This window comes from Nelumbo nucifera, chromosome 1, assembly GCF_055504915.1.
Source record: "Nelumbo nucifera cultivar China Antique chromosome 1, China Antique-T2T, whole genome shotgun sequence".
In the NCBI taxonomy this organism is placed as follows: domain Eukaryota; kingdom Viridiplantae; phylum Streptophyta; class Magnoliopsida; order Proteales; family Nelumbonaceae; genus Nelumbo; species Nelumbo nucifera.
Genome location: NC_142649.1, coordinates 39,975,119 through 40,001,777, shown reverse-complemented (window position 1 = coordinate 40,001,777; position 26,659 = coordinate 39,975,119). Strand labels below are relative to the sequence as shown.

At 39.4% G+C, this 26,659-nt stretch overlaps 1 protein-coding gene across 1 annotated transcript; it reads left to right on the top strand.

The window, feature by feature from the left end:
• The first annotated feature begins 1,189 nt into the window (after positions 1–1,189).
• On the top strand, positions 1,190–25,931 carry LOC104588963 (MICOS complex subunit, putative (DUF543)). Its single transcript, XM_010247108.3, has 3 exons — positions 1,190–1,374; positions 22,984–23,126; positions 25,526–25,931. The coding sequence occupies exons 1-3, from the start codon at positions 1,245–1,247 to the stop codon at positions 25,538–25,540; spliced, it is 288 nt and encodes a 95-aa protein (XP_010245410.1). The 5' UTR covers positions 1,190–1,244; the 3' UTR covers positions 25,541–25,931.
• The last annotated feature ends 728 nt before the right edge of the window (positions 25,932–26,659 follow it).

Here is a 26,659-nt window from a genome sequence, read left to right as displayed (position 1 = left end):
AAAAATTTAATAACTAAATAATATTTTAAATCTTATTTAAATAATAAAAAATAGATTAAATAACAAAGTCATGTAACAAATTTAAAATAATTATTAAGGCTGAAAATTAATTATTACATATTTAATAAAATTTGACATGGAAATATAAATAATTTAAATACTAATATATATTAAAAATAGAATAATAATTACAATTATTATTGTACTTATAATAAAAACACTGTTTCCCTTATATCAATTAATAATTCTAGAGAATATTTTTTACAAAAATTAATATTGATTAATAACAAAAAATGCTTATCTATATCTATTATATATTTATATATACTAAAATTAGTATTTATTGTACTTTTAGTAATTATTTATTGTATTTTTGTGATAAATATATTTTCAATAATTATGTATAAATATATTTTTAATTTGTTATTTAATACAAATTTTCAATAGTTATTAGAGATTAAGCTATTGTTATTTAAATTTTTTAAAATTTAATTTATTGTATTTGTTATAAATTTATTTTTAGTAGGTATGTAAATACCAAAACAAAGTTATCTTTGGAGAGGGGCTCATTATTGTGGTAAATATCTCTAAATACCAAAACAAAGTTACTTATTAGAGATTAGATTATTAATCTAACTGAAATTAATTATTGTTATTTTTGTATTGTAAAAAATGATTAAAAATATATAAATAATTATTAATTATTTAAAAATTAAGACATTAAAATATAAACACAAATCCTCGCTAGTATAGAACTATAGATAAGAGGTGTTTTAGGAGGAATTTTAGGTGAAAAAGATAGATTGGGAAAAATTTTAAGAGGGGGGTTAGCTAAGTGATTAGAAATATGAGAGAGATGGAATGGGACTACAGTGAAAGAATAAGAGAGGGATGCTGACGTGGCATATGGCCTATACCACTATATAATATAGTATAAAGATGTAATAAAGATCTTTTTCGAACTGTTAACATGGCTGGGGTTCGGGCTTTAGTTAGGGCCAACTTGATCTACCTGGGAGATGGGCGCAGGCCCAACCCAAAAAAATAAAAAGCCTGGCGTTTTTGGTTGAGGGCAACCTATAGTTTGTCTGTGTGTGTAAACGTTCGGACCGGACCGGTCCGGGACCGGGTTGGACCCTCTCGAGTTGCTGTCACTGGATTCATTTAACTATCACAAACTTGGCAGCCTCCGCCTTTAGACCTAGAAGTGCGAAATAAGCATAGAAGTGAGGTTCGGGCTTCCGATGGCGGAAAACAAGCAAATTCCTCCACAGTTCGACTTAAACGCGAAATGGGATGCTTGCCTCGATCTAACTCTCCGTCGGTTTTTCTATTCTTCCTTGGCTGGAGCTTTTGGTGGCCTTCTTTTCTTCAGTGAGTTCCCTATTCTTTCCTTTTATTCCCTCTTATCCTTTCTTTGAAATCTTACATTTCAAGAATTCAGTAACTGAAATATTTTTTTAGGATATAGATTCTGTAGTGTTTGATGTTTCTGCATATGGATTCATGTTGTTTATCCTCTAGGTTTCATATATACGATGATTATACTTGTTTGGCTATTTATTTACATTTTTTTCCCATTCGGTTTATGATGAAATTTGGTTTTATATAATAGCCCTTCCAATGGTTTATCATTGTAATCAGACTTTGAGAGTGAGAGTTTATCAACGTGTTGGTTCTAGTGAATATGGGGTTATTATCAGTTTCTTATAATACGAAACACATTTTATATTCCCTTATGAATTATTGAAGATTTCTCCTTATGATTAACATGCAAATTTTCCAACAAGCTGTTCTGGATCCATTATACTGTTTCTGAAGACAAATACATTAATTTTATTATCCATATACAATTTATGCAGTTATATGCAATCTGGGAGGCTGGAATTGAAAAGATAGTTTTTCCCCTGTTAACTTGGCCTTTTTTTTTTTTTCCCATTATGCAATTTAGTGCAAACGTGTGATGAGTGTTTAGGATATAGAAGGCCTTCTATTTGTTTCTTCTGAACTAAGAGGATGCTTGGCATGGCTTCTGTTTACGTTGACACCACTGTATCAATATGAAGTAGCCATGCCATTGCATTTGCTGATGCTTGATCCACAAAATCAGTATTGCAATGGTCAGATGAGATGATTTCATACAAGGGAACTGATTCTGAAATCATCATTTTGAAGAAGGCTTCAAGGGGGGGGGGGGTATTGCAACATCCATCCTATTTCGCTTGGTGACTGGAAGTTTCCTCAGGAAAAGTGGAAACGAAAACACATAAAACAGTTATTAATAAATGAGTTTATCCAGGAAGTAATTTTTCTTTTGGTAAATGAGTAAGATTTATTAAACCAGCAAATAAGAGTTACATGCAACCCATGGAAAGGCACGAGATGCGACATTTCCTTTAAATCTAGTTATAGAATTATAAGTACAAAAGAAATTACACAGAAGCACAAAATAAAGTATCTCGGAGAACCCCTTGTTTTGCAAGTGAATCAGCCATTGAGTTTGCTGATCTGCCTACCCACTGAAACTCTGATTGTCATATTCCTTGTTAACCATTTAACCTTTTTGAGAAGATCTCTAAAACCCCAAATCATAGTGTCCGGATCCTTCAGCCAACCCACTATCACCTGGGAATCCCCTTCAATGATCAGATGCTCTATGCCTAGCTGATTTGCAAGCTGGATTCCTTGTACAATAGCAAGTAATTTGGCCCTTAAAGAGTCTCCCACACCCGCAGGACCTGAGTACAAAGATATAATGCTACTACCTTTGTTTCTCAGCACTCCTCCTATGCCTGAAGGTCTTGGATTTCCTCGGCTACTTCCATCAAAGTTCACCTTGATAAACTCCTCCCTTGGTGGCATCCATTCAACCCCATGTCTGTCCTTCATGGTAGAAGCATTAGCTACTGCTAACCAGATTCTCCATAGGTCATCTAAAGAGTATGCATTAAAGAGCTTTAGAGTTTTCTACAACTGAACTGCCCTTGTCAGAATACATTCTTTAACTCCCGAGAAGCTCCTTTTTTTTTCACAAAAGATTTTGGTGTTCCTTTCTTCCCAAACTGTCCATAACAAAGCTGCTCTTATGCACTTCCACATAATTCTCCCTCTCTTTGTGTGCCATTCAAAGATAGACGGACTAAACAACAAGCTAGTATCAGATGGTAGGTTCCACCTACACTCAAACAACATAAGACTCCAATTCCATAAAGCTGTAGCAAAGGAGCAAGAGATCAGTAAGTGGTGACAGTCTTCATTCTGAGATTTACAAAGAACACACCAAATAGGGGATATGCACCAATTTGGTCTCCGCTTTTGTAGGTTTTCAAAGGTATTAATCTTACCATAATAAACATCCCAACAAAAAGCAACAATCTTTGGGGGAATGGGCCTAGTCCAGAATTCTTTAACTAGGAAGTTATGAGGTGCAGAAGTGGAGCAAAGGGACTTGAAGAAGGAGGAGCAAGTGAAAAAACCTTTTGGGTTAGGGGTCCAAATTCTTGTGTTAGGTTTGAGGGGATCTAAACAAATAGACTCAAGTGAAGACAATAGTTCTGAAACACAAGCACTTTCATCATCACGTAACCCTCTACGTAAACCAAAATCCCAGTTTAGGGCCACAGAAGAAGCTGAGGAGGAAATAAGACTGGAAACAGGCTCTTCCTTATAAAGGGAAAGAGAGTAAAGAGAGGGAAAAAAGGTCTTTAAGAGGTTGGTTGCCCACCAAAATGTCTTCCCAAAAAAGAACATTGTTTACAGAATTAACATCATACCTGACCAGATTGAGAAAATGGGGAAGAATTCCGTGAATGGCCTTCCAGGGTGTTGTAAGAGTCGCCTGTCGAGAAACCCTGGCATCCCAACCGTTCTGTGAACAACCATGAATACTATTCACCACCTTATGCCACAACCTCTCTCTCTCTCTAATGACCATCTCCAAAGCCACTTCCCTAGTAGAGCTTCATTCTTAAGAACTAGATTTTTCAATCCTAATCCCCTTTCTTCCTTACTCCTGCTAACTATCTCCCACCTAATCAAATGATCATTCTTCTCTTCCCCTGGCTCCCACAAGAAATCCCTCATCACCTTTTTCTAGCTTCTTGGCTTCCCTTGAGGGTATCTTGAAAACAGAAAGAAAATAAACCGGAAGATTAGCAAGTGTCACCCTAATCAGGGTCACTCTACCCCTATCGAAATGTAACTTTTTTCCAAGAAGCCAACCTCTTTTCAAACTTTTCCACAATTGAATACCAGAACTGACTTTCTTTTGGGTTAGCTCCTAACGGAAGACCCAAGTAAGTTAAAGGCCAATCAAACATGGAACACTCTAGACAACCTGCTATAGCCTCTACCTCCCAAACTTCCAAATTAATTCCCACCATACAACTTTTGTCAAAGTTAACCATTAGGTTTGAAGTAGACTCAAAGGATTTAATAAGATCTTTTAGGTTCCTCACTCTCTCTAAGTCTCCCCCTTTACAAAAGATGATGATATCATCAACGAATTGAAGATGAGTCACCGTGACATTATTCCTGCCTATCTTCCAACCACTTATTAGCCCTTCCCTATCTGCTTTAGAAATCATTCTACTGAGCACATCTGCCACAAGTGTGAACAAAAAGGGGGAAAGAGGATCTCCTTGCCTGAGCCCTCTACATGCTGGGAAGAAATCCTTGACCCCTCCATTAACTAGAATTGAAAACTGGCAAGATGTTATGCATCCGCTCACCCACCTACACCATCTATCCCCAAATCCACATTTTCTTAGCACTTCTAATAGAAAATCCCAATCCACTGAGTCATAGGCCTTCTCAATGTCCAACTTACAAATAAAACCTTGATTGCCTGATCTCCTCATTTCCTCCACACATTCATCTGCTATAAGGATCTGATCTATAATTTGCCTATCTTGGACAAAAGCTCCTTGGGTTTGAGTAATGAGAGACAAAAGGATCTTTTTAATCCTTAAAGAAAGCACTTTTGCCAAAATCTTATAGATGCTAGTCACCAAACTAATCGGCCTGAAATCTTTAGGGTGTTTGGCATCTGATCTCTTTGGGATGAGAGCTAAGAAAGTGGCATTAACTCCGTGACTAATCACATGGTTGTTTTCAAACTCCCTAAACACCTCAAACAAATCTTCCTTGATAATGTTCCAACACTCTTGATAGAAAGCTATGGTAAAATCATTTGGTCCAGGAGACTTTGACCTGTCCATAGAGAAAACAACTTGTCTTATCTCTTCCTCTTCAAAGTCTCTTTCCAACCAAGCCACCTCAACGGCTGATAGACCTGGCCAATCTAGATCTTCCACTCTCACCCTTCTCTCTAGCGGCCTACTCAAAATGGATTTGAAGCGAGTTACAAAGCAATTGGCTATCTCCTCTTGTGACTCAATTTCTCCTCCTTCAATCTCAATCTTTGCCACAAAATTTTTTCTCCTTGTCCCATTGGGCCATAGCATGAAAGAACTTGGTATTCCCATACCCTTCTTTGATCCATTTATGCCTCCAAGATATCTCTTCTCTCAATAGGATCTCTTCCAAATCATTCTTCAACTTCCATCTCAATTCTCTTTCTTGTGCACTCATGGTCCTTTGATGTTCCTTTAAATCTAAATCCTCAATTTGGGCTGTCAATATGGATTTTAACTCTTCCAATCTCTCAAATTCCTCTTTGTTTCAATCTCTTATTTTGGATCTCAGACTTTTTAATTTCTTGTGGAATCTAACCCCTTTCCACTTTACCCCCCTAATCTCTTCTCTCCACCACTCCTTCACCTTATGCATAAAGTCCGGGTGTGTCAACCACATGTTCTCGAACCTAAAGGGTTTAGGTTCAAGCCCAAAGGTCTCTTGGCCTAGCTCTATGAGACAATGATCCGAGGTAACTCTAGGCAGAGCTCTAGCCACCAAACCCCTCTAGTGTGCTTCCCAACTTTCATTGGAGAGGAGTCTATCCAGTTTTGAACAAGATGGATTCTCCTGGAAATTGGACCAAGTGAAGTGAGCTTGTAGCATAGGGAACTCCTTCAAATTACAACTGTTGATAAATTCATTGAACCTCCTCATGCTGGTTGTGATAGATTGTTGGGGATTATTTGACTCATTTATAAACTTTATTACATTGAAATCTCCCCCAACACCAAGGGCCTTCCCCTAGTCCTTGAATTCCATAGAGTTCTTCCTATAGTTCATTCCGCTCTCTATAATTATTTGGCCCATACACATTGGTTGACACCCATATGAAACCATCCTCCACCATCCTGAACTTTAGTGATACAAAAAAAGTACTTATCAGCTCCTCTAATGGTTCTACCACATCCTCTCTCCAAAGAGTAATTATCCCCCCAGAGGCTCCCCAAGAGGGTGTTGAGCACCAACTCACATCTCTTGCTTTCCACACTTCTAATCCATTTTTTGTCTAGATCAGCTAGTTTGGTTTCTTGTATCAATACAATGTCGGGCCTTTCCTTCTTTAACAGATCTTTTATCACCCTCTTTTTTCTCGCACTTCCTAGACCCCTCAAATTCCAGCTAATGATCTTCATCAACTCGATTGTAGAACGAGACCCTCCACACCTTCCTTTTTCCTTCACTTTAGAGCCTTCCTCCTCTCCCCTCTTCCACTGATTTACCCCTTTCTTTCTTTTCACAATAGTTGCTCCCTAGGGGTTATTCCAAAATACCATGCCATAACACCATGCTTTACCATGCTCTTTTATTGGAAATGGCAGTGGCTAAAATGGAAGCTATGCCAAATATCTCTATAGTTGGCTTAATGCCATTATATGTTTCACCTCAACATCTGGTCAGATTTACCCTCTGCTGAATAATTGACTCATTGAGAGATGTCAGAAATGGCTAACTATACTGGACTGCTGGCAACATGATACTAACAGGTCTAATTTCCTTAGTGTCCATGAGACACTGGCAGGCGAGCAATTGGACCCTTAATGCTTCTTCAAAGTGACTGGGTGTATCATTAGTTATGCAGTGGTCTTGGGAAATGGCTTTATTTATTTATTTTGGGGGGGGTAGGAAAGGGTAGTTTTCATTGAAAGAAGCAAAGAACAGAAAAAAAACCTAATAACAAGATAAAGACACCAATAGCAGCAATGACAACCTAAAAGAAAAACAAGAAAGAAAAGGGAGATAAGAAAACACAAAACAAAAGGTCGCAAGTCACACTAGTGGATGCAAGTCCTAGTATAAAAGGTTTGGGAGCTAGGCTGGCAAGAGTGAGAGAAGGGTCCTAGATGTACCGAGGCCGCTTCTAGCAACATGGTGGGTCATGAGTCATAACATTTCCCCCTTCCATTGGATGATATCATGAATCACAAGCTGCACTTTTTATTTTTTTGGAAGGAATTGAACAAAGAGTGCTTATGGAGAGGGGAAAATTGGCCGCATAAAAAGGGGGATTAAAAACAAAGAGAAGCAGAGAAATGATGAGATTAACTTGGGGTCTGAATGATAAGGCGGGGAGCAGTGAAGGGGCTGCAAGGGGGTCTACGAAGATGTGAAGTGTGGGTCCTTTTCTTTAGTTTTTCTTATGGAAGTGAAAATTCTTTCCTGGAATGTTAGAGGACTGGGGTCGGGAAGGAGGAGGAGGATGGTATGTGATTCTTTGAAGCAATCGAAATCTAAGATTGTCTTGCTCCAAGAAACTAAGCTGGAGTGGGTTGATGCTGCTACAATTCGAAGTGTTTGGGGGGGAGGGTCAGGTCAGATGGAAGGCCTTGTCTGCCTTGGGGAGTGCTGGTGGAATTGTGAGCCTTTGGGGCCCTACTTTCTGTTCTTTGGTTTCTTGCAGAATTGGTAATTTCTCAATCACTCTGAGACTGAAACTACAAGATGGAAAACTTATTCAAGTCACAAACGTTTATGGTCCTGTTGATGCTAACTTTCGGGTGGCTTTTTGGGCGGAATTATCAGATTTGAGAGACCCTCAGAACTGTCCTTGGGTAATTGGGGGTGATTTTAATGCAACTATTTCAGTGGATGAGAAGAATACAGAGGGTAGAAGAACTGGTTCGATGAACATGTTTGCTGACTTCATAAACAGTATGGAATTAATGGACGTCCCAATTCAGGGTAATAGATTCACTTGGACCAATAACCAATCTGTTCTGACCCTGGTTAGGCTGGACAGATTCTTGGTTTCTTCAAACTGGGATGAATTCTTTCCTGATTTCAGACAGCTTACCCTTCCTAGACCAATGTCCAACCATAGCCCTATTCAGCTTGTTTGTGGTCTCCGTGAGACAGTCAAATCCCTGTTTAAGTTTAAAAATGCTTGGTTTGAGGAGGAAAGTCTTATCCCCTTAATCAGCTGTATGGAATGAGTTGCAAGTGGAGGGCTCTAGTTCTTTTGTTATGGCATCAAAATTAAAGGCTGTCAAGGGTAAACTAAAAATTTGGAGTAAGGAGAAGAATATGAAGTGGGTTATTGATAAGAAGGCTTTGTTGAGCACCATTGTAGAGATTGATAGAGCTGAAGAGGTGGGTCCGTTGTCTGAAGATCTGAGACTTAAGAGGTCAATTGCAAAAATCAGATATGATAAGATGGCAGTTGAGGAAGAGAGGAAGTGGAGACAAAGAGCTAAATCCATTTGGCTTAAAGAGGGGGATAAAAATACAAAGTTCTTTCACAAAATGGCAAATGCTCGTGCTAGGTTCTCTTCAATCAGCAAGCTGGTGTGGGAGGACAGGTGTGGTGAGTCTAGTTCTGAAGTCAAATCTGTAGCTACTTCTTTCTATAAGAACCTTTATAAAGAGAAGTGGGTTCAGAGACCTTTTCCCTCCGAGCTCCAATTTAATAAGTTAAATGAAGAGCAGAAAATCTGGTTAGAGAGACCATTCTCAGAAGAGGAAATTAAGGGTGCAGTAAAGAAGCTAGAAAATGATAAATCACCGGGTCCTGATGGGTTCTCTAATCTATTCTATTTAAAATGTTGGGATATTGTGAGGAGTGATCTGATGCAGGTGTTTCAGGCATTTCACACTAATGCCTCCTTTCAGAGAAATCTAAATGCAACTTTCGTCACTCTTATTCCAAAAATTGAGGGGGTTGTCAATATAAAGGACTTCAGGCCCATTAGTCTCTTGCACAGTTTCTACAAAATCTTGGCTAAGGTTTTGGTTGAAAGATTGAAGTGTGTGTTAGACAGTGTTATCTCTTGTAACCAAAGTGCTTTTGTCCCGGGTGGACAGATGGTTGACTCTGTTCTCATTGCTAATGAACTGTTGGAGTCCAGAAGAAGAGAGGGGACCCCAGGTGTTCTGTGTAAACTGGATATTGAAAAAGCTTATGATCATGTTAACTGGCACTGCTTGGATCTGGTTTTGGAGAAAATGAATTTCGGGCAGCTTTGGAGAAACTGGATCAGAGTTTGTATTAAGACTCCTAAGTTCTCCATCTTAATTAACGAGCAAACGACGGGGTTTTTTGAAAGTTCAAGAGGTTTGAGGCAAGGTGACCATCTCTCTCTCCCCTACTCTTCATTCGTGTCATGGAAATTTTATCTCTCTTTAGCAAGAAGGCTGCTGAGAATGGGCTTTGGGAGGGCTTTGCAATTGCTCCGGGGAAAGAAAAAGTCAATATTCTTCAATTTGTTGATGACACCTTATGCTTTGTTGATACTTCTCCTAATCAACTGGAGGTGGTGCTTGGAATTTTGAGTTGGTTTGAGGTGGTGTCTGGCCTTAAGGTTAATTTGAGTAAATCTCAGATTATCCCTGTAGGTCTTGTTACAAATCTAGAAGTTTGTGCAGAAGTTATGGCTTGTCAGACTACCCATCTTTCGGTTAAGTACTTGGGGCTCCCTCTGGGAGCTAAATATACTTCCTCTCAGATTTGGAATCCAGTGGTTGAAAGAATGGAGAAGAAATTGGCTTCCTGGAAAGCTAAATACCTTTCTTTTGGGGGGAGAGTGATTTTGATTAAGAGTACTCTTTCTAATTTACCTACTTACTACCTCTCCCTATTTCCTATTTCTTCCAAAGTGGCTAATAGAGTGGAGCAACTACAGAAAAACTTTCTTTGGAGAGGTTGGGAGGAGGAGAAGAAGGTTCATGTTGTAAACTGGGATCAAGTGTGTCTTCCTAAGGAAGTTGGAGGGTTGGGAATAAGAAAATTGAAGAAATTCAATTTTGCCCTCCTGTGTAAATGGCTTTGGAGATTTGCAAATGAAAGAAATGCTTAGTGGAGAAAGCTGATTGTGGACAAATATGGAGTGGACTGGGCTGATTGGAGATCCAATTCTCCTATTTCAAGAGGGATAAGTTCCATTTGGACAGGTATAATGAAGAACACTAGTTTATTTGAGGAAGGAATCGGTTACAACTTGGGAAATGGGGAAAGAATCAAATTTTGGAAAGACTCTTGGTGTTCTGAAGTGTGTTTGAAAGATGCCTTTCCTCTCTTGTATAAAATTTCTGTAAATCAGGACTCCTCGGTGGCTGAGAATTTCAATGTGGATGGTAACTCTTTCAGTTGGAACCTAACTTGTAGGAGGCGCCCCTTTGACTGGGAAATTGAGGAGTATGCAATTCTGTTGGGCCTGCTCCAGAACCAGAGGATTGACCCAAACATGGAGGATGCTTGGAGATGGAAATGGGAAGCTGATGGCATGTTTTCTGTTAAGTCTATGTCCAGTAAGTTGATAAGTTCAGGTCAGGAAAACTTTTCGGCTAGGCAGATTTGGAGCTCATTCAGTCCTTCTAAAGTGAAGTTTTTGCTCTGGACAATAGCTTTAAATAAATGTCTATCCAAAGTTAATCTAGTGAAACGTGGCATTCAGATTTCGGATATGTCATGTGGCTTATGTGGTGGGGTAGTAGAAACTACTGAACATCTGGCATTACATTGCCTAGTCTCGAATTATATTTGGAGGCATTTTCTCCAAGCTTTGGAAATCAGCTGGGTAATGCCAATTTCTGTGAAGGATCTGCTGTTGGTGTTGGCAGATTGAGGGTCTCAGCAAGAAAGGTATCTTGGTTTGGAAGACTATCCCGGCTGCTGTGCTTTGGACTATCTGGATTGAAAGAAATAACAGAATTTTTCAGGGCAAAGCTAAATCTTCGGAGGAAATGGTACAGATAGCTGTGGGTAAACTTCTGTCCTGGGTGTCGGCATCGGAGTTGTTTAAAAATCAGAATTTGAGTCTGTTGTTTAGATCTCAGAACTGGTTGTATCTGTAATTTGTGGTGGCTCTAGGCAGCCTCTAATGGCTTAGGCTCCTTTGTACTGGTTCTTATTTTAATAAATTACCTGACCTTTTCAAAAAAAATTTTTTTTTTTTTTGAGTAATCCATAGTCGGTGATTTTTTTAGATAATAAAATAATGGAAAATTATAGATGGGAGTTTCCTGTACCTTGGGGGTAGTGACACTTATGGGCCTCAAATTTCGCTTGCTACATCAAGGTACCCTATACTTTCAGAATTCAACACTCAAGATGAAGTTGGTTAAACTGGTGTTACGGTGAGGATAAATTTACAAAAATGCCCATGTTTAGATTCCCTTTTTTCATTGTTCATCTTCCTCTACCTTTGGACTCTGGATGCAAACTAGCAGGTTAAACAAAGCTCACCCCTTTCTCTCTCTCTCTCTATATCTATCTCTGTTTGTCTGTCTGTCTCTTATCAAACTAGGTAGAACTTTCCTAACAACGTTCTCATTGTATTGCCTCCCCACAAAACGATTGCTACAAGCATCCTGTTTTTCTTTCTTTGCTGTAATGGACTCCAAATTGCTTTGATAATCTGCTCTATTCTCATTGGATTGGCTTCCCAAGGAATATTGTTACAATTGCTACTTTTGAAATTGTGCTGTCGACCGTTACTCGTATAGTGCATCAATTTCCTTCAAAACAAACTCGTCATCATCGCCAAGAGCATTAGTTGAGCAACAAAAAGCATTGCTTAAATTACCTTATTTGAGTTGTTTCTTTGGGGTGATAACAGATATTATTGCAAGCCCATCTTCTTTGGAAATCTCCTGGACCCATGGAACAAATTGTACATGCTCAATAGCGCTCTTGATGGATATTCTTTCAGGGAATGATCTAATGAACTTATTGTTTGTTAATTGGGATCCCTTGAATGGAATTGGGGAAGAGATGTTTATGGTTATCTTTGTAAGAGGAAGTTTTGGAGTTGCTAGACGTCAGAGCCATCAGATACAAAGTGTGTGCCTCCCTATTGATGAAAGCATAAATTGATTAAAATATCAAATGTAGATTAAACTAAAGATTGAGAAATGAAAGTAAAAGACTAAGGCTATGTTTGGATAGACTTTTACATACTTTTAAAAGTGTCAAAGTACAAAGTACATATAATACTTTTGTTTCGGTACTTTTACTTTAAAATCCGTTTAGATAAAAAATTTTGTAAGGTATGCTTTTCAAAATAAAAGCACCATTTATCGTTTGGCAAAGGCATAATAGTAAATACATGCAAGTGACATGTGACTACCACATGTATAATAGTGACATGTGGTAGTCACATAATGGTGACACATGTCAACTTGTGCTGTTATGTGACACGTGGTGGTAAAAAAATAATGACACAAGTATAATATTGACACGTGGTAGTCACGTAATGGCCACACATGCCAACTCATGTCATTATGAGATACATGGCAGCCATAAAATAATGGCATGTGTCATTGACACATGTACAATAGTGACACATGGTAGTCACATAATGGTGATATGTGTCAATTTGTGCCGTTATGTCACATGTGATAGTTAGAAAATAATGACATGCGCCAGTTATACATGTATGCAACACATGGCAATCAGAAAATAATGACATGTCAGTGACACATGCATGTGACACGGAGTAGTCAAAAAATAATGTGTCAATGACGGTAATAGTACCACGTGGTAGTCACATAACAGTGATGTGTTAACTTGTGATGTTATGTGACGTGTGGCAGCCAAAAAATGACACTTGTTATTGGCACATGTGTATGATGTGTGACACATGACAATTAGAAAATAATGTGTTAGTGACACATGTATAATAGTGAATTCATGAAAAAAAGACATGTATAATAGTGACATGTGGTAATCACATACAGTGTCATGTGTCAATGACACATGTATAATGGATGCCACATGGCAGTCATGTAATAGTGACACTTGTATGGCCTGGAATAGACTTGGTTGCCAGGTGATAATCATATGTACAATGGTGACATGTGGCAGTCACATAACAATTACATGTGACATTCATAGTTGTCAAGGTGATGCCTAGGCGACAAGGTGCCCTTGGAGGCTCGCCTTGCCTAGTCGTTAAGCAGTTTTGTGCACTGTGTTATAAAATACTTTTATATTTTTAATTTGTTGACATTATAATTATAAAATAGACGTTATTAAACTAGAATACTCATTTTATGTGTTTAGATACTAATTTATTTTTATTATTTTCTTATTTGCTAGGGTTTAATCAACACAAAAATTGCTAACTACTGTATTGAACCCATGGTTCAAAGTTTTGATACACCTCTATGTATCGGCATAGGTGTATTGGTATTTGTAACGATACCCCCCCTATTTTTTATTTCTTTGGTTTTCAATTTCATTTTTAAATATATATTAAAAAATGGGTTCTCGAAAACATCTGTAAACATGTGCATCGGGGCGCCAAAGGTACAATACAATACACCCGATACGGGGCATATTGTATCGAAATTTCGATCCTTAATTGAATCCTCAAAGATTTCAAAACCTGAACCAATAAACAAGGGAAGAACTTAAAATTTTGTCTAATCAACACATTTTCTTCTTCCACATCCTCTTCTTCTTCTACCTTTTCTTTTCTTCTTTTCCCATAACAAAAGTAGGGGTTCAACCCCTATATTTTTTTTTTAGAAGTTTCTTTCCTTTGTTCTTTTTCTTCTCATAAAATGTTGATTGTCTAGACTTAACCATGAAATTTGTACTTCTCTTATGAAAATTAGAGATAATTATTAAGGAAAGATGGTTATGGAACATAGGGAACTACACTAGGATATATGGTTTTACTTAAAAAAATCCATCTTCTAAGCAACAAGGCCCCCTGTCGCCTAGTCCCGCCTTGGTGCCTTGAAAACTATGGTGACATTGCTTCACATGAAGCCAAACGTACATTTGAGCCAAAATCACAAAGTATGAAAAGCCTATTTTGCGCTTTTGGTGTTTTTCTTTTTTCTTTTTTGATATCTTTTGAAGGGCTATACAATGGGAGGTAGCCCATCCCCCCTCCTTTATAAAAGTATGAACTCAAAAGTAGAAAGCACTTAAAACAAATGTGGTATAATGTCTTTTGTACTTTTGTACTTTTGTACTTTCAAAAGTATGAAAGTACCTAAAGTCTATCCAAACATAGCCTTAACTTTCCAGGTGTTCGAAAGGGCATAGTTGTACATTATGGGGCCTTTAGTGAGTGAGAAGTGTCTTTGTGGCTCTAAAATTGTACCATATTTGAGCTTTTTGTTTATCTGTAATTCCTTTGTTGGGTGGTAGCAGCATAGTTGTCAAAGCGACGCCTAGGCGGGTGCCCTTGGAGGATCGCCTTGCCCAGTCACCAAGCAGTTTTGTGCACTAGGTTTTAAAATACTTTTATATTTTTAATTTCTTGACATTATAATTATAAACTAGATATTATTAAACTAGAATATTCATTTTATGTGTTTATATACTAATTTATTTTTATTATTTTCTTATTTTGTTAGGGTTTAATCAACGCAAAAATTGCTAACTGTTGTATTGAACCCATGGTTCAAAGTATCGATACACCTCTGTGTATTGGCATAGGTGTATCTGTATTCTGTAAGACTGTACTTATAACGATACTCCCCTTATTTCTTTTATTTCTTTGGTTTTCAATTTCATTTTTAAATATATATTATTTAAAAAATGGGTCCTCGAAAACACCTGTAAACAGGTATCGGGACCCCAAAGATACAATACAATACACCCGATACGGGGCGTATCGTATCGAAATTTTGATCCTTGATTGAACCCTAAAAAATTTCAAAACCTGAACCAATAAGCAAGGGAAGAGCTTAAAATTTTGTCTAATCAACACATTTTTTTTTCTTCCACATCTTCTTCTTCCACCTTTTCTTTTCTTCTTTCCTATAACAAAAGTAGGGGTTCAGCCCCTATATTTTTTGAATTTTCTTTCCTTTGTTCTTATGAAAATTATGAATAATTATCAAGGAAAGATAGTTATGGAACCTAGGGAACTACCCTAGGATATATGATTTTACTTAAAAAAATCCATTGCCTAGGTGACAAGGCGCCCCCCTGTCGCCTAGCCTTGCCTTGGTGCCTTGAAAACTATGAATAGCAGTGTCTCAGAAGCATCTTTCTTGCTTATTCTTTGTTCCAACGTTATGGTGAAGTCCGCAAATCTACCACCCATATGAGATGAACAATCCCTTTAAAGGAACTAGTTACTAGATTTATCAAAAAAAGGAACTAGTTACTAATTTCTAACCCTAGGCATGTGGAAGAAGTTGCTTCTCATTGTTCTGAAAGGAAGAGTTACCATTTTCTCTCCATTGCTGTTTTTAGAACACTCTTTCGATTGCTGTTGTTTGACGTGATAGCCAAACAACAGATCAAGCAGCAAGTAGCATTCCATCTAACAATAAAGAGAACTCTCATAATGGTGAAGAAGCGTTTGCCTGTCTCTCCAACTCCATTGTTGGTTCTCCATAGGAAGACAGTGTTAGAGGCTCAATGAAGAAGAGGGTAAAATGGTCTCAAAAATAATATGAAGGGTAGTTGTGGGGTTTCCACAGAAACCAATCTTCTTCTATCTTCTCATCTCTCTCCACAAGGAAGCTTCAATGGCTGCCACCAGCCAAACAGAATAGAATACACCATCTGTGAGCACCTTAATCTTAAGGGCTTACATTACTTAAACAAATTGCAGCTGAAAGAGGATCTTCAAAAAAAAAAAAAAAAAAAAAAAAAAACTAATAGAGCCTAGCACAGAGATGCCATGGAACCAAACACTTCTAAAGTCCAAAGGTGAAAGCACACAGCATGGAGCTCAAAAAAAGCATCTAACTTCAAATCTTTGGAGTTAGACAAAGGTGTTCATTTTGAGACAGTCACAGTGCATAGAGCCATTTGAAAGCACGCAGCATGGAGCTCAATCTCCTCCCCTGCTAGCTCTAAAAGGGCCTTAACACTTCTTGAAGGGAGATAAAATGATAGTACAGTTCTAACTTTAAACTCCTTAACAGCTAATCAGCAACTCTCTTTCAATCAGTTGGTGGAACTATGGAAGTTACAATAAATTTTTTCTCCCAGTCAGTCTTGGTTTCATTGAAGACCATTCTACAGTCCTTCACCTCTTGTCCCATAACCAGCATCCCTGCTACTTCTTTTGGCTGCAACTTCTTCCTCTCTACAGGTTCTTTACCAGCCTCCTGTGTCTTCTCTTCAGATTGCATTCTAATACCTTGCAAACCTTCCCTCCAGACAATGAAATCATTCAAGGCACATGAGACCTCTTCGCAACCAGTCACAAATTTTCCTTCAGGAAAGCACACTATTTGCTTTTCTCCTTCTCCAAAGTATTCCGTAAGCCCTAAATACCTACCTTTAGCATTCTTTCTTCTTTCTGCCAAATACCTCATACCATTTTCCTCTGTTGATTCTTTACATTCCAGCTTCCAGCTCACTTGAAGAGCATTCCCAATGAAAGTCTTGAACCAAGCAATCACCTCTCCCTCTACCAGGAATACCATGGCCATTTTCATCTCTCTAATCGTTAAGCCATCTTCCCCATCACCCTGAAGCTTTTGAAGAGGAACTTCTTTGCTTCGATCTTTAGAGGTCTTCTCCATGTCGTCAACTGCACATCCCAATATGCCACCATTACTTCTTGTCTTCCTACACAATTTGATTTTTTTTAACTCAACTTTTTATTTTTATGTATTACTGTTTTTTGATTATATGATTTTTTTTTCAAAAATTTGCACCTTTCTTTGAAAAGGCATGTACTTTGTGCCTCAGGTGCTAAAAGGCCCATGTCTTTTTCTTGTGCCTTGCACTTCTCAAATACTGTTTATGAGACCAGCCCTTCTAGGGTTGATTCTTGATGTTTCTTTATCCATTAATGAGATTGCTTACATCAGTCTCTGTAGATGATAGAAACTTGCGTCTAGTTCCCACTACCTTCATCTTTAGAAGAATCATCTCAATGTGGAATAAAGGTGCTTCACATTGAAGATATTCCAAGTTTTGATGTGGGTGGGGAATTTTAGTTGATCTTTCAGCAATCTTGCAAGGTCCATCCTTGTGTGTACTATGCTTGCTGTACATCCCAATTAGGTAATGGTTTCTAGAAAGGACTGCCTGCACAGTCTTCAACCTCAAACATAACTTTAGCCCTTGCTTATTGCTTGGTTATACCTGGTCTTGCTTGCTTCAATCTGCTGCTAAACCTTTCAGTTGCTTATTTAGTAAGGACTGCCTGTACATGTTGCTTGCCTGAACCTTGTCTATGCTAGGCTGGTTCCTTGAGAGGGAAGAGAACCAAAGGTCATTACCCAATGTTGATCCCAGCTATCTGGGGTCTTGGGAGGGGTAGACTGGATATATGGTCCTAACCTTTTTTTTTTTGATCAGTAAATATGCATTTTATTAAAATTCAGATTGTAAGCATTTTATACAACTTGATGATGGGACTGTTGATCCCCTTTAATCAGTCTATTCACCCCTCATTACAGTGTAGCCCAAAATAATTGCTATCTCAATGCCCCCTGTTTTGCTAATCCATCAGCTAGCCCATTTGCACTTCTTCGGACCCATTTAAATTCAGCTTCAACCTCCTTTGCGATCTTCTCCACTTCCCCAATCACAAGTTTAAACGCCCATGGGGTGTGGCTGCTATTTGTTGCCCATGAAATTACTACTTTTGAGTCCCTTTCCACTTCAACATGTCTGCATCCTAGTTGTTTGGCTAGCTTTAACCCTTGTAGTAATACCAATAATTCAGTCTTAGCGAGTTTTCGTTGCCAATCGGTCCTGAGAACATACCCAATATCCTCCTGTCAGAGTTTCTTAATACTCCTCCTATTCCTGAGATGCCTGGATTTCCATATTAGCACCCATCAAAATTCAGCTTTACTCTATTGCCTTCAAGTGGTTTGATATGGACGTGTTCCTCGGGAAGAAATATCATCGCCGCCAGCAGCAGCAGGGACCCGACCGCCGCCAGCAGCAGCAGGGACCCGACCGCCGCCAGCAGCAGCAGTGATCCAATGTTCTCATCCTACCCAATTCGGTGGCAACAGTCTTATCCATTCGGCAGATTAGATTAGACCATCTTGCTTGTCCTTATCTTATCTTATTAAGATTAGTAGATTAGATTATCTTATCTTATCAGATTAGGATTAAGAGACTTATCTTATCCTATCAGTCTTGTCTTATCAAGATAGAGCAGGAGGTCTCTCTATTCAGCAAGGAGTCCCCATAGGAGTAGGACTCTTGTAATCTCCTATTTAAGGAGACATTATTATTGAATGAAGGCATCAAATATTCAGTCAAGAAGTGAGTTAGGAGAGTTGGTGATCTCTTGAACAAATCACCAAGGCGCCAAGATAGGTTCATCAAGAGCAAGGAGGAACAAGGGAAAACAGGAGGTTTTCCCCGTGGACCGACCCGTGACGAGATCCCATTCGCGGGCCCTCAACAACTTGGTATCAGAGCAAGGTGTCATGGGAGATCTGGAGCAGCTGCCATCCAGGGTCCATGATCTTGAGCACCAGCTCGTGGAGACCAGTTCAGAAGTACATGAGATCAAGGACGAAGTCAGGGAGCTACGGCGTCTGATGGAGTTATTCCTTTCTAGCAAAGAGAGGAACACAGAAGGGGTGACAGCCACTAGCGGCTGCCGACCAGATCTGCCGGAGTCTTCCGGTGAACAGCAGTTCGTCAACCAGGGGGCCGCAGTCATCCCCAAGTACAAACAGGTTAGAATTCCCGTCGTACAACGGAAACGGAGACCCCTTGGGCTGGCTGTACCGGTGCGAGCAGTTTTTTCGAAATCAACGGATAGACGACCGGTCCAACACAAACTACACAAACTCCTAAAACGGTCCAAGTGTTCCTTCGGGGAGCGGCAGGTTCTTTATCTAGGCCATGTCATCCACGGGCAAGGTGTGACGGTTGACAGTTCCAAAATTCAAGCTATCAAGGAATGGCCCAAGCCTCAATCCGCCAAGGCCTTACGCGGGTTCCTGGGGTTAACAGGTTACTATCGCAAATTTGTGCAGAATTATGGATTGTTGGCTGCCCCATTAACCAACCTGTTAAAGAAAAATTTCTTCCGGTGGGAGGACGCAACCGATGCAACTTTTTTGACATTAAGAGATGCCCTGGCCTCCACCCCAGTTCTGCAATTACCAAATTTCACTCTCGAATTTATAGTTGAGTGCGATGCCTCTAGAGTGGGTATCGGGGCCATATTACAGTAGCAAGGACACCCGATTGCCTTCTTCAGCCGCAAGTTGCCTGACTGACACTTGAAACTTCTAGCCTATGAGCGCGAACTAATCGGCCTAGCTAGAGCCGTCCAACACTGGAGGCCGTACTTGTGGGGGCGGTCATTCGTCATCAAAACCGATCACTACAGCCTCAAGTACCTGTTGGAGCAATGACTCACCACTTCCCCTCAGCAGCATTGGGTTAGCAAACTGCTCGGGTTCGATTTCCGGGTGGAATACAAGGCGGGAACCTCAAATCGCGCAGCTGATGCTTTGTCTAGACGCGATGTCTCTGTGTGGAATTTCCCAACCCCGGATCTCTCTGTTAGACGACATCAAGAAGGCAATGCCACAATCTCCGGAATGGTCGCTCCTTGTACAGAAGATTCAGTCCAGCGCCGCCGACTCCAATTGGTCCCTTCATGACGGGTTGGTACTATATAAAGGCCGGGTACATCTTCCGCCAGACTCCCCGTTGATTCCCGCCATCGTCTCTAGCATCCATAACTCCACCCATGAGGGCATTCAGAAAACGCTGCACCACGTCCGGGCTGATTTCCATTGGCAAGGTATGAAGACTTCTATTCGGGATTTTGTCCAAAATTGCTCCACGTGCCAACAACATAAATGGGAAAACCTGAACCCGACAGGCCTCCTTCAGCCCCTTTCGATCCCGACACAGATCTGGGCTGACATATCCATGGACTTCATCGAGGGGCTACCCAAGGTAGGCGGTAAATCAGTTCTGTTCGTGGTAGTGGATCGCTTCTCTAAATATGCCCACTTCATTCCTCTATCACACCCGTACAGTGCCACTTCAGTTGCCCTCGCCTTCTTTACGCATGTTTTCCGCTTACATGGGTTACCGGAATCCATTGTCAACGACAGGGACCCGGTTTTCACTAGTGCCTTCTGGAAGGAGTTATTTCGGCTACATGGCACCACCCTGGCCTTCTCCTCAGCATATCATCCACAGATCGACGGACAGACGGAGGTGGTAAACCGCACGATCGAGAACAGCCGGATTCATGATGTTTTTTACATCTCCTTGCTCAAACCATTTATGGGTGTTCCTCCGGACCAAGTCCCCTCCTTGCCACCCTTGAAAGAAGGCAAATTTGTTCCCCAGCCTAGGGCTTTCATCCGCTCTCGTATCAATCGAGGTATTCTTGAAGTTTTGGTGGACTAGGACAGCCTACCATCAGCCGAAGCCACATGGATTCCCTTGACCGAGTTCCAAGCCACGTATCCGGAGTTCGAGCTTGAGGACAAGCTCTTAGTCTAGGAGGGGAGTGATGATATGGACGCGTTCCTCGAGAAGAAATATCATCGCCGCCGCCAGCAGTAGTAGTGATCCAATGTTCTCATCCTACCCAATTCGGCGGCACTAGTCTTATCCATTCGGCAGATTAGATTAGACTATCTTGCTTGTTCTTATTTTATTAAGATTAGTAGATTAGATTATCTTATCTTATCAGATTAGGATTAAGAGAGACTTATCGTATCCTATCAGTCTTATCTTATCAAGATAGAGCAGGAGGTCTCCCTATTCAGCAAGGAGTCCCCCTAGGAGTAGGACTCTTGTAATCTCCTATTTAAGGAGACACTATTATTGAGTGAAGGCATCGAATATTCAGTCAAGAAGTGAGTTAAGAAAGTTGGTGATCTCTTGAACAAATCACCAAGGTGCCAAGATAGGTTCATCAAGAGCAGGGAGGAACAAGGGAAAACAGGAGGTTTTCCTCGTGGACCGACCCGTGACGAGATCCTATTTGCGGGCCCTCAACATGGTTTCCACTCCAACTTTACTTTATCTCTTACTCTTGAAGATTGTGCTACTTCTGACCAGTTCTTAGAATATCTACGACTGAAAAAACTTGAAAGCAGTCCAAGGGTTTTACCCAATGAGCTACTTTCACCTTGATACTATCAATTACTTTCTCTATTGTTCTACTTTTTTCCAAGAAATTTCTGTTGTTCCTCTCTTCCCATGTTACCCAGCAAATTGCTGCCTTTGTTGCTTTCCACATTACCATCCCTCTTTTCTTTCTGTCTCAAGAAATCATGGTTGAAAAGTCATGCCATATCTTGAGGGGGAACCCACCTGCAGCCAAATAGAGTACCAAAGAATTCCCAAATTCGATGCACAAAAGAACAAGATATCATTAAATGAGAAAGGGCCTCACCACTTTCCTTACACAGTGAACACACATGAGGAGAAAGGCAAATATATGGTCTTCTTTTCTGCAGCATATCACAAGTGTTTACCTTACCAAGGAATACTTCCTAGCAGAAAGCTTGGATCTTCGGGGGAATAGGGTTGCATCAAATTTCTTTCACAGGGAAAATCCCACCTAGGGGGTTGGGGGAAACAAGTACTTAGAAGAAAGAGGAGCAAGAAAAGAGGCCGTCTGGAGAACCCAGAGTCTTCCAACGAAGGGTCCAAGTGGATCTGCCCTAAGAGATCCAACAAACGGATTAAGGATTCACACTCATTCTCCCTTAGTCCCCTTCTAAAGCCCAAATTCCAATTCACACCAGTTGGACATGGTGATCCCAACATGGATATAGCTTCCCCCATAAGGTTAGATAGCGCAAAGAGATAAGGGAATTGGTCTTTTAGTGGGGTTTCCCCTACCCATAGATCTTCCCGAAACAGAATTCTATTACCTTGTCCCACATCAAACCGGATGGAATTGAGGAAAGTAGGGTAGATTTCACGAATTGCTTTCCAAGGAGAAGCTGAAGACCTATTAGGGGAAACTTTTGCATCCCAGCCATTTCCAGCCACCCCATGAATACTCTCAATCACTTTGTGCCACATTCTGTTGCCCTCAAAGGGAAACCTCCAAAGCCACTTACCTAGTAAAGCTGTGTTCCCAATTCCCAAACCCCCTTGTTCCTTGGATTTACTAACCTACTCCCACTTGATCAAGTGATTCTTCCCTTCCTCTCCTGGGTCCCATGGGAAATCTCTCATATACTTCTCTAAGCACCTTGCTACCTTAGAAGGGATTCTAAAGGTTGAAAGGAAATAGGTGGGGAGGTTTGCCAGCGTGTCTCTATTCAAGGTCACCACACTGGCATGCTCAATAATCATTTGGAGTCGCTGAGTTGTTCTGCAACATTGGTTGCAGGCAATGTTAACTCAGACAACTAATTTTATTTGTGTACTTTCTGGTTTAAGAAGCAAAATCAGTTATATTATTTGCTCTTTTGCATCAACATCAAATTTAATTCAGTATTGCTGCTTTATATTATCCTAAGAAAGAAATTTAGTGTTCTTAAATTTGAATCATAAATGCTGGATTTAGTAATAGCAGTTATACTTTGGCCGATTACAATTTAACATTCCAGAACATAAAACATTTTATTATGGCATCCTACTTATGTGTTTATTATTTGATTTTAAAATCACATGAGTCTGCTATTATAGGTATTTTCATGGTGAGCTAATCAATTTATCATTGCTTCTCAAACCAGGGAGTCCTGTCACACGCTGGGCATCTATAGCATTTGGTGCTGGTGTGGGTCTTGGATCAGCATATAATGAGTGTTCTCTTAAATATGAAAATTCTCCACCAAAGTTGGTAGCACCTAAAATTTCTGTGGCTACTGCTTCTCAGGTAAGGTTAATATGGATAATGGATGAATTAGTTGTACCATTTGTTATATGTTAAGAGACTTGAAACAAGAAGTTTGGAGTTAATGTTCTAGCTGCATGTTTTCTTTTCATGTAGACTTTGGTTTAAAATACATGCTAACGTTTAAAATGTGCAAGCTGATTAAATATGCATGTCTGTCTTGGTCAATTTATATGTAGCTCAATGGCCAATCTTACTGACTCCAAATAGGTTGAAGCTTGTCTGCAGTCTTATCTATCTCACCATGACCCGTTCAGACATATCCTACGAAGTTTTGATAGTCAGTTTCTTCTTGCACCTCAGCAGCCTCACTTTTTAGCAGTTCTTTGTATCATTAGATATGTCAGGGGAACCTTGTCTCGTGGGCTCTTCTCCTTTTCCTCCACTTAGTTGACTGCTTATGTTGATGCTGACTGGGCAGGGTGGTTTGATATTAGGCGTCACACTACTGGTTGGTGTATTTTCCTTGGTGATTCTTTTGTTTCTTGAAAATGCAAGAAGCAACAGACTGTATCAAAGTCTTCGACTGAAGCTGAATACCGTGTCATGTCCTTTGTCTGTAGTGAAATTATTTGACCTAAGACCTTACTTCATGATCTTGCCATTGATCACTCAGCTCCTATTTTTCTCTTTGCTAACTATAAAGTGCAATGAAGATTTCCTCTAACCTGTTCACTTGTCTCCCATTCTTCTCTTTGCTAACAATATAAGTGCAATGAAGTGGATTGCCACTTCATCAGAGATCTCCTCATTGTGGGCCACATCACTCTTCCCCATGTCTTTTTTTGTCCTTCAGTTATGGACAAACTGATGCTTCTGCTCCAGCATTGGTTTGAGGGGGAGTGTAGAAAGATGGGGGTTAATATTGTAATTTTATCTTTCTTTTGCATCATGTATATTACAGCCCTTGTATACTGTTGTATTTTACATATTCTTGTTAGAACAGGATTATCCACTCACACTGGGTGTGGCACTCACTGAACCACACCCCACCAATCTGTTTCCTCTCTTGTTTTTCCTCTTTCTTGCCTGGAACTAACACTACAAACAATCTTACAGATTTTGGCCATTCTACATAGTTCAATTCATACAATGGTGTAATAGATGCTGTATATTCAAGTTCTCTACACCTCCACTTGAATTAGAATCATCATCACCATCTTCGTCTTCTAATCCTTGTCACAACTATATGGAGTCATAGAGTGCCATATCCATGAATCCTATTTTGCCATTCTGTTATGTAGTGCCCTATCTATTTGTTAAATTATGAGTGCTTAAATCATTTCTTCTTGACTTGAATTAGAATAAATTCCTGAAGAATCCTGGTGTGGCTGTCATCACTACTCATTATTCACCAATATGTGACCACTAGTAAAAGTGAAACAAGGGAACACACCCACAAATAGCAACTGACCTTACTGCCCGCTGTTATCAGTAATTACAGATGGTAATACTGCTGTGAACAGATTAAGTCCATGCAAACCAGGGAATGAAGACAGGTTTGTTATATATTCCGGAAATGCTTCTAGATTCAATCAGGAAGATTGTCTCCTTGTTCTGATATCTCCAGATTCAAAAAAAGAAAAAAAAGAAAAGAAAAGAAAAGAAAGAAAAAATCCCACATAGGAATGAGCCAGTTATGTTTCCCTTGAATGATTTTTCCACACAAATATAACTCCGCAAAACAATCATCATGTGATCTGAACACCTTAGATCTACGCTGTGGAAACCCTTAAATAATCCTCATAGGAAACTGAGCCACCCACAAATAATAAATATTGGTCATACCACCAAGGAATAAAGAAGAAAAACAGGTTTTCTGGTGTAATTAATGAGCACAATATGGTTCTCAGATTAAGTAAACAAAGATGAAAATAAAAGAGAGAACAGAGAAAAGTAAATTATCAAACAGATTCTATGACAAATTGAATAATTCCATGATGAAGTGTTTTCTTCATAGATCAGTTCTAGAGAATGAGAAAAGAGAGCAAAGAGAGATCAAAGATTATTGATTAATATCAGTGACTGGTAGCTCCAACTCGGTAGTCTTTTCTTAAGAGTGTTAATAATGAGTACAAGGACAGAAAGATACCTCCATCTAATACTTACGATTTAAAACAATATATGTATTTGAGTATTCGTTCATGCATATGCACATATACAACATTTCCAATTGGATAATAACCACCAAGCTAGGTGCTTAGTGGACTATTTACTGGACATTTTTGAAGCAACCAGGGAGATACATTTGATATTGTGCTTCTAGATGATAGTGTGCTATATAAGGGTACTGAAAAAAGTCATCATACCCACAACTTTTTCCTGCTTTGGGATATTGACTGCATTAACAGAGGTTATTAATTATCTTTTCTTCTTTCCAGCATGAGCAGGACTGAGTAAAGTGGCTATTGGAGGAACTCTGAAGCTGTTTGGGTTTTTAATTCTTAATGGCATTTTTGTAAGTTAATAATATTGTTGCTTCTTTTCTCTTGTAATGCTTTCAGTTGATGTTGTGACGTGGGTACTCTCGATGGATTAACCTTTCACTGAATATGCCCGGACACGTTTTACACACCATAGCTTTTGGTTGTGGATCTGGATAATTAGTGTGGAAAACAGGTGGGAAGTAAAAGTTTGTTTTGCATTCTTTGCCTGTTAGACATACAACTCTCAAATTTAGAATGACTCTGGATATTATCTGGAAAAGGTAGAAAGGATGTAATTTGGGAGAATATGAGCAGCGGTCATGATTCTGAATTGTTTAAAATGAACAATTAGGAATGGCAATTTCTAGTTTCTACCCTACCCTACCCGGTGGGTACCTTGCCTTTACGCACTTTGACTGAGTGGGTTTTTCTGTTTGAAGGATGGGTTTTGGGGTTCTACAACCTGTATGAGTATGAGTAGGATATGGTATTGGGCTTAAATTGACCCTTCCCAATCTACATATTGTTGGAAAGCATATGGACTTCATGTTTTTGGTGGAGTTTAATAATATTTTGAATTTTATGTGAAGGATAATTGATAGTTTGTGTTATTTACATATCTTAATCAAGTAATTGGAAATTTTGCTGTTTGTTCATGTTATTTTAGTTATTTAATGCTTATATATAACAAGAAATAATAGGAAATTAGATGTGGACCCTTGAATGCGAGGAGGGTAGGGTTGGAGAGAGTTTTGCATTTCCATGTGAGGAGGGTTTGGATTTTCAAAATTCCAACCCATTATGAGTTTTGGTGCAGGTAAAAAAGTCAGGAGGTTTAGAAAGGTGGGTAGGGTTTAAAATTTATAAAACCCTCTTCAAACCTGTCTTGTTGCCACTCTTATGAACAATACATCTGACATAAATTCCTCTATTGAACTGTGGATCCACTGAAGTTGATTAGTTAAATTTAATCAAGAAAATCAAATAGAAAGATGGAATCTATATTCACAACTTGCCATTGACTCAGATGGTCAGATTCAATGACCCATTGTTGACATAGAGACAAAATGATGGGCATGTTATTGAGTA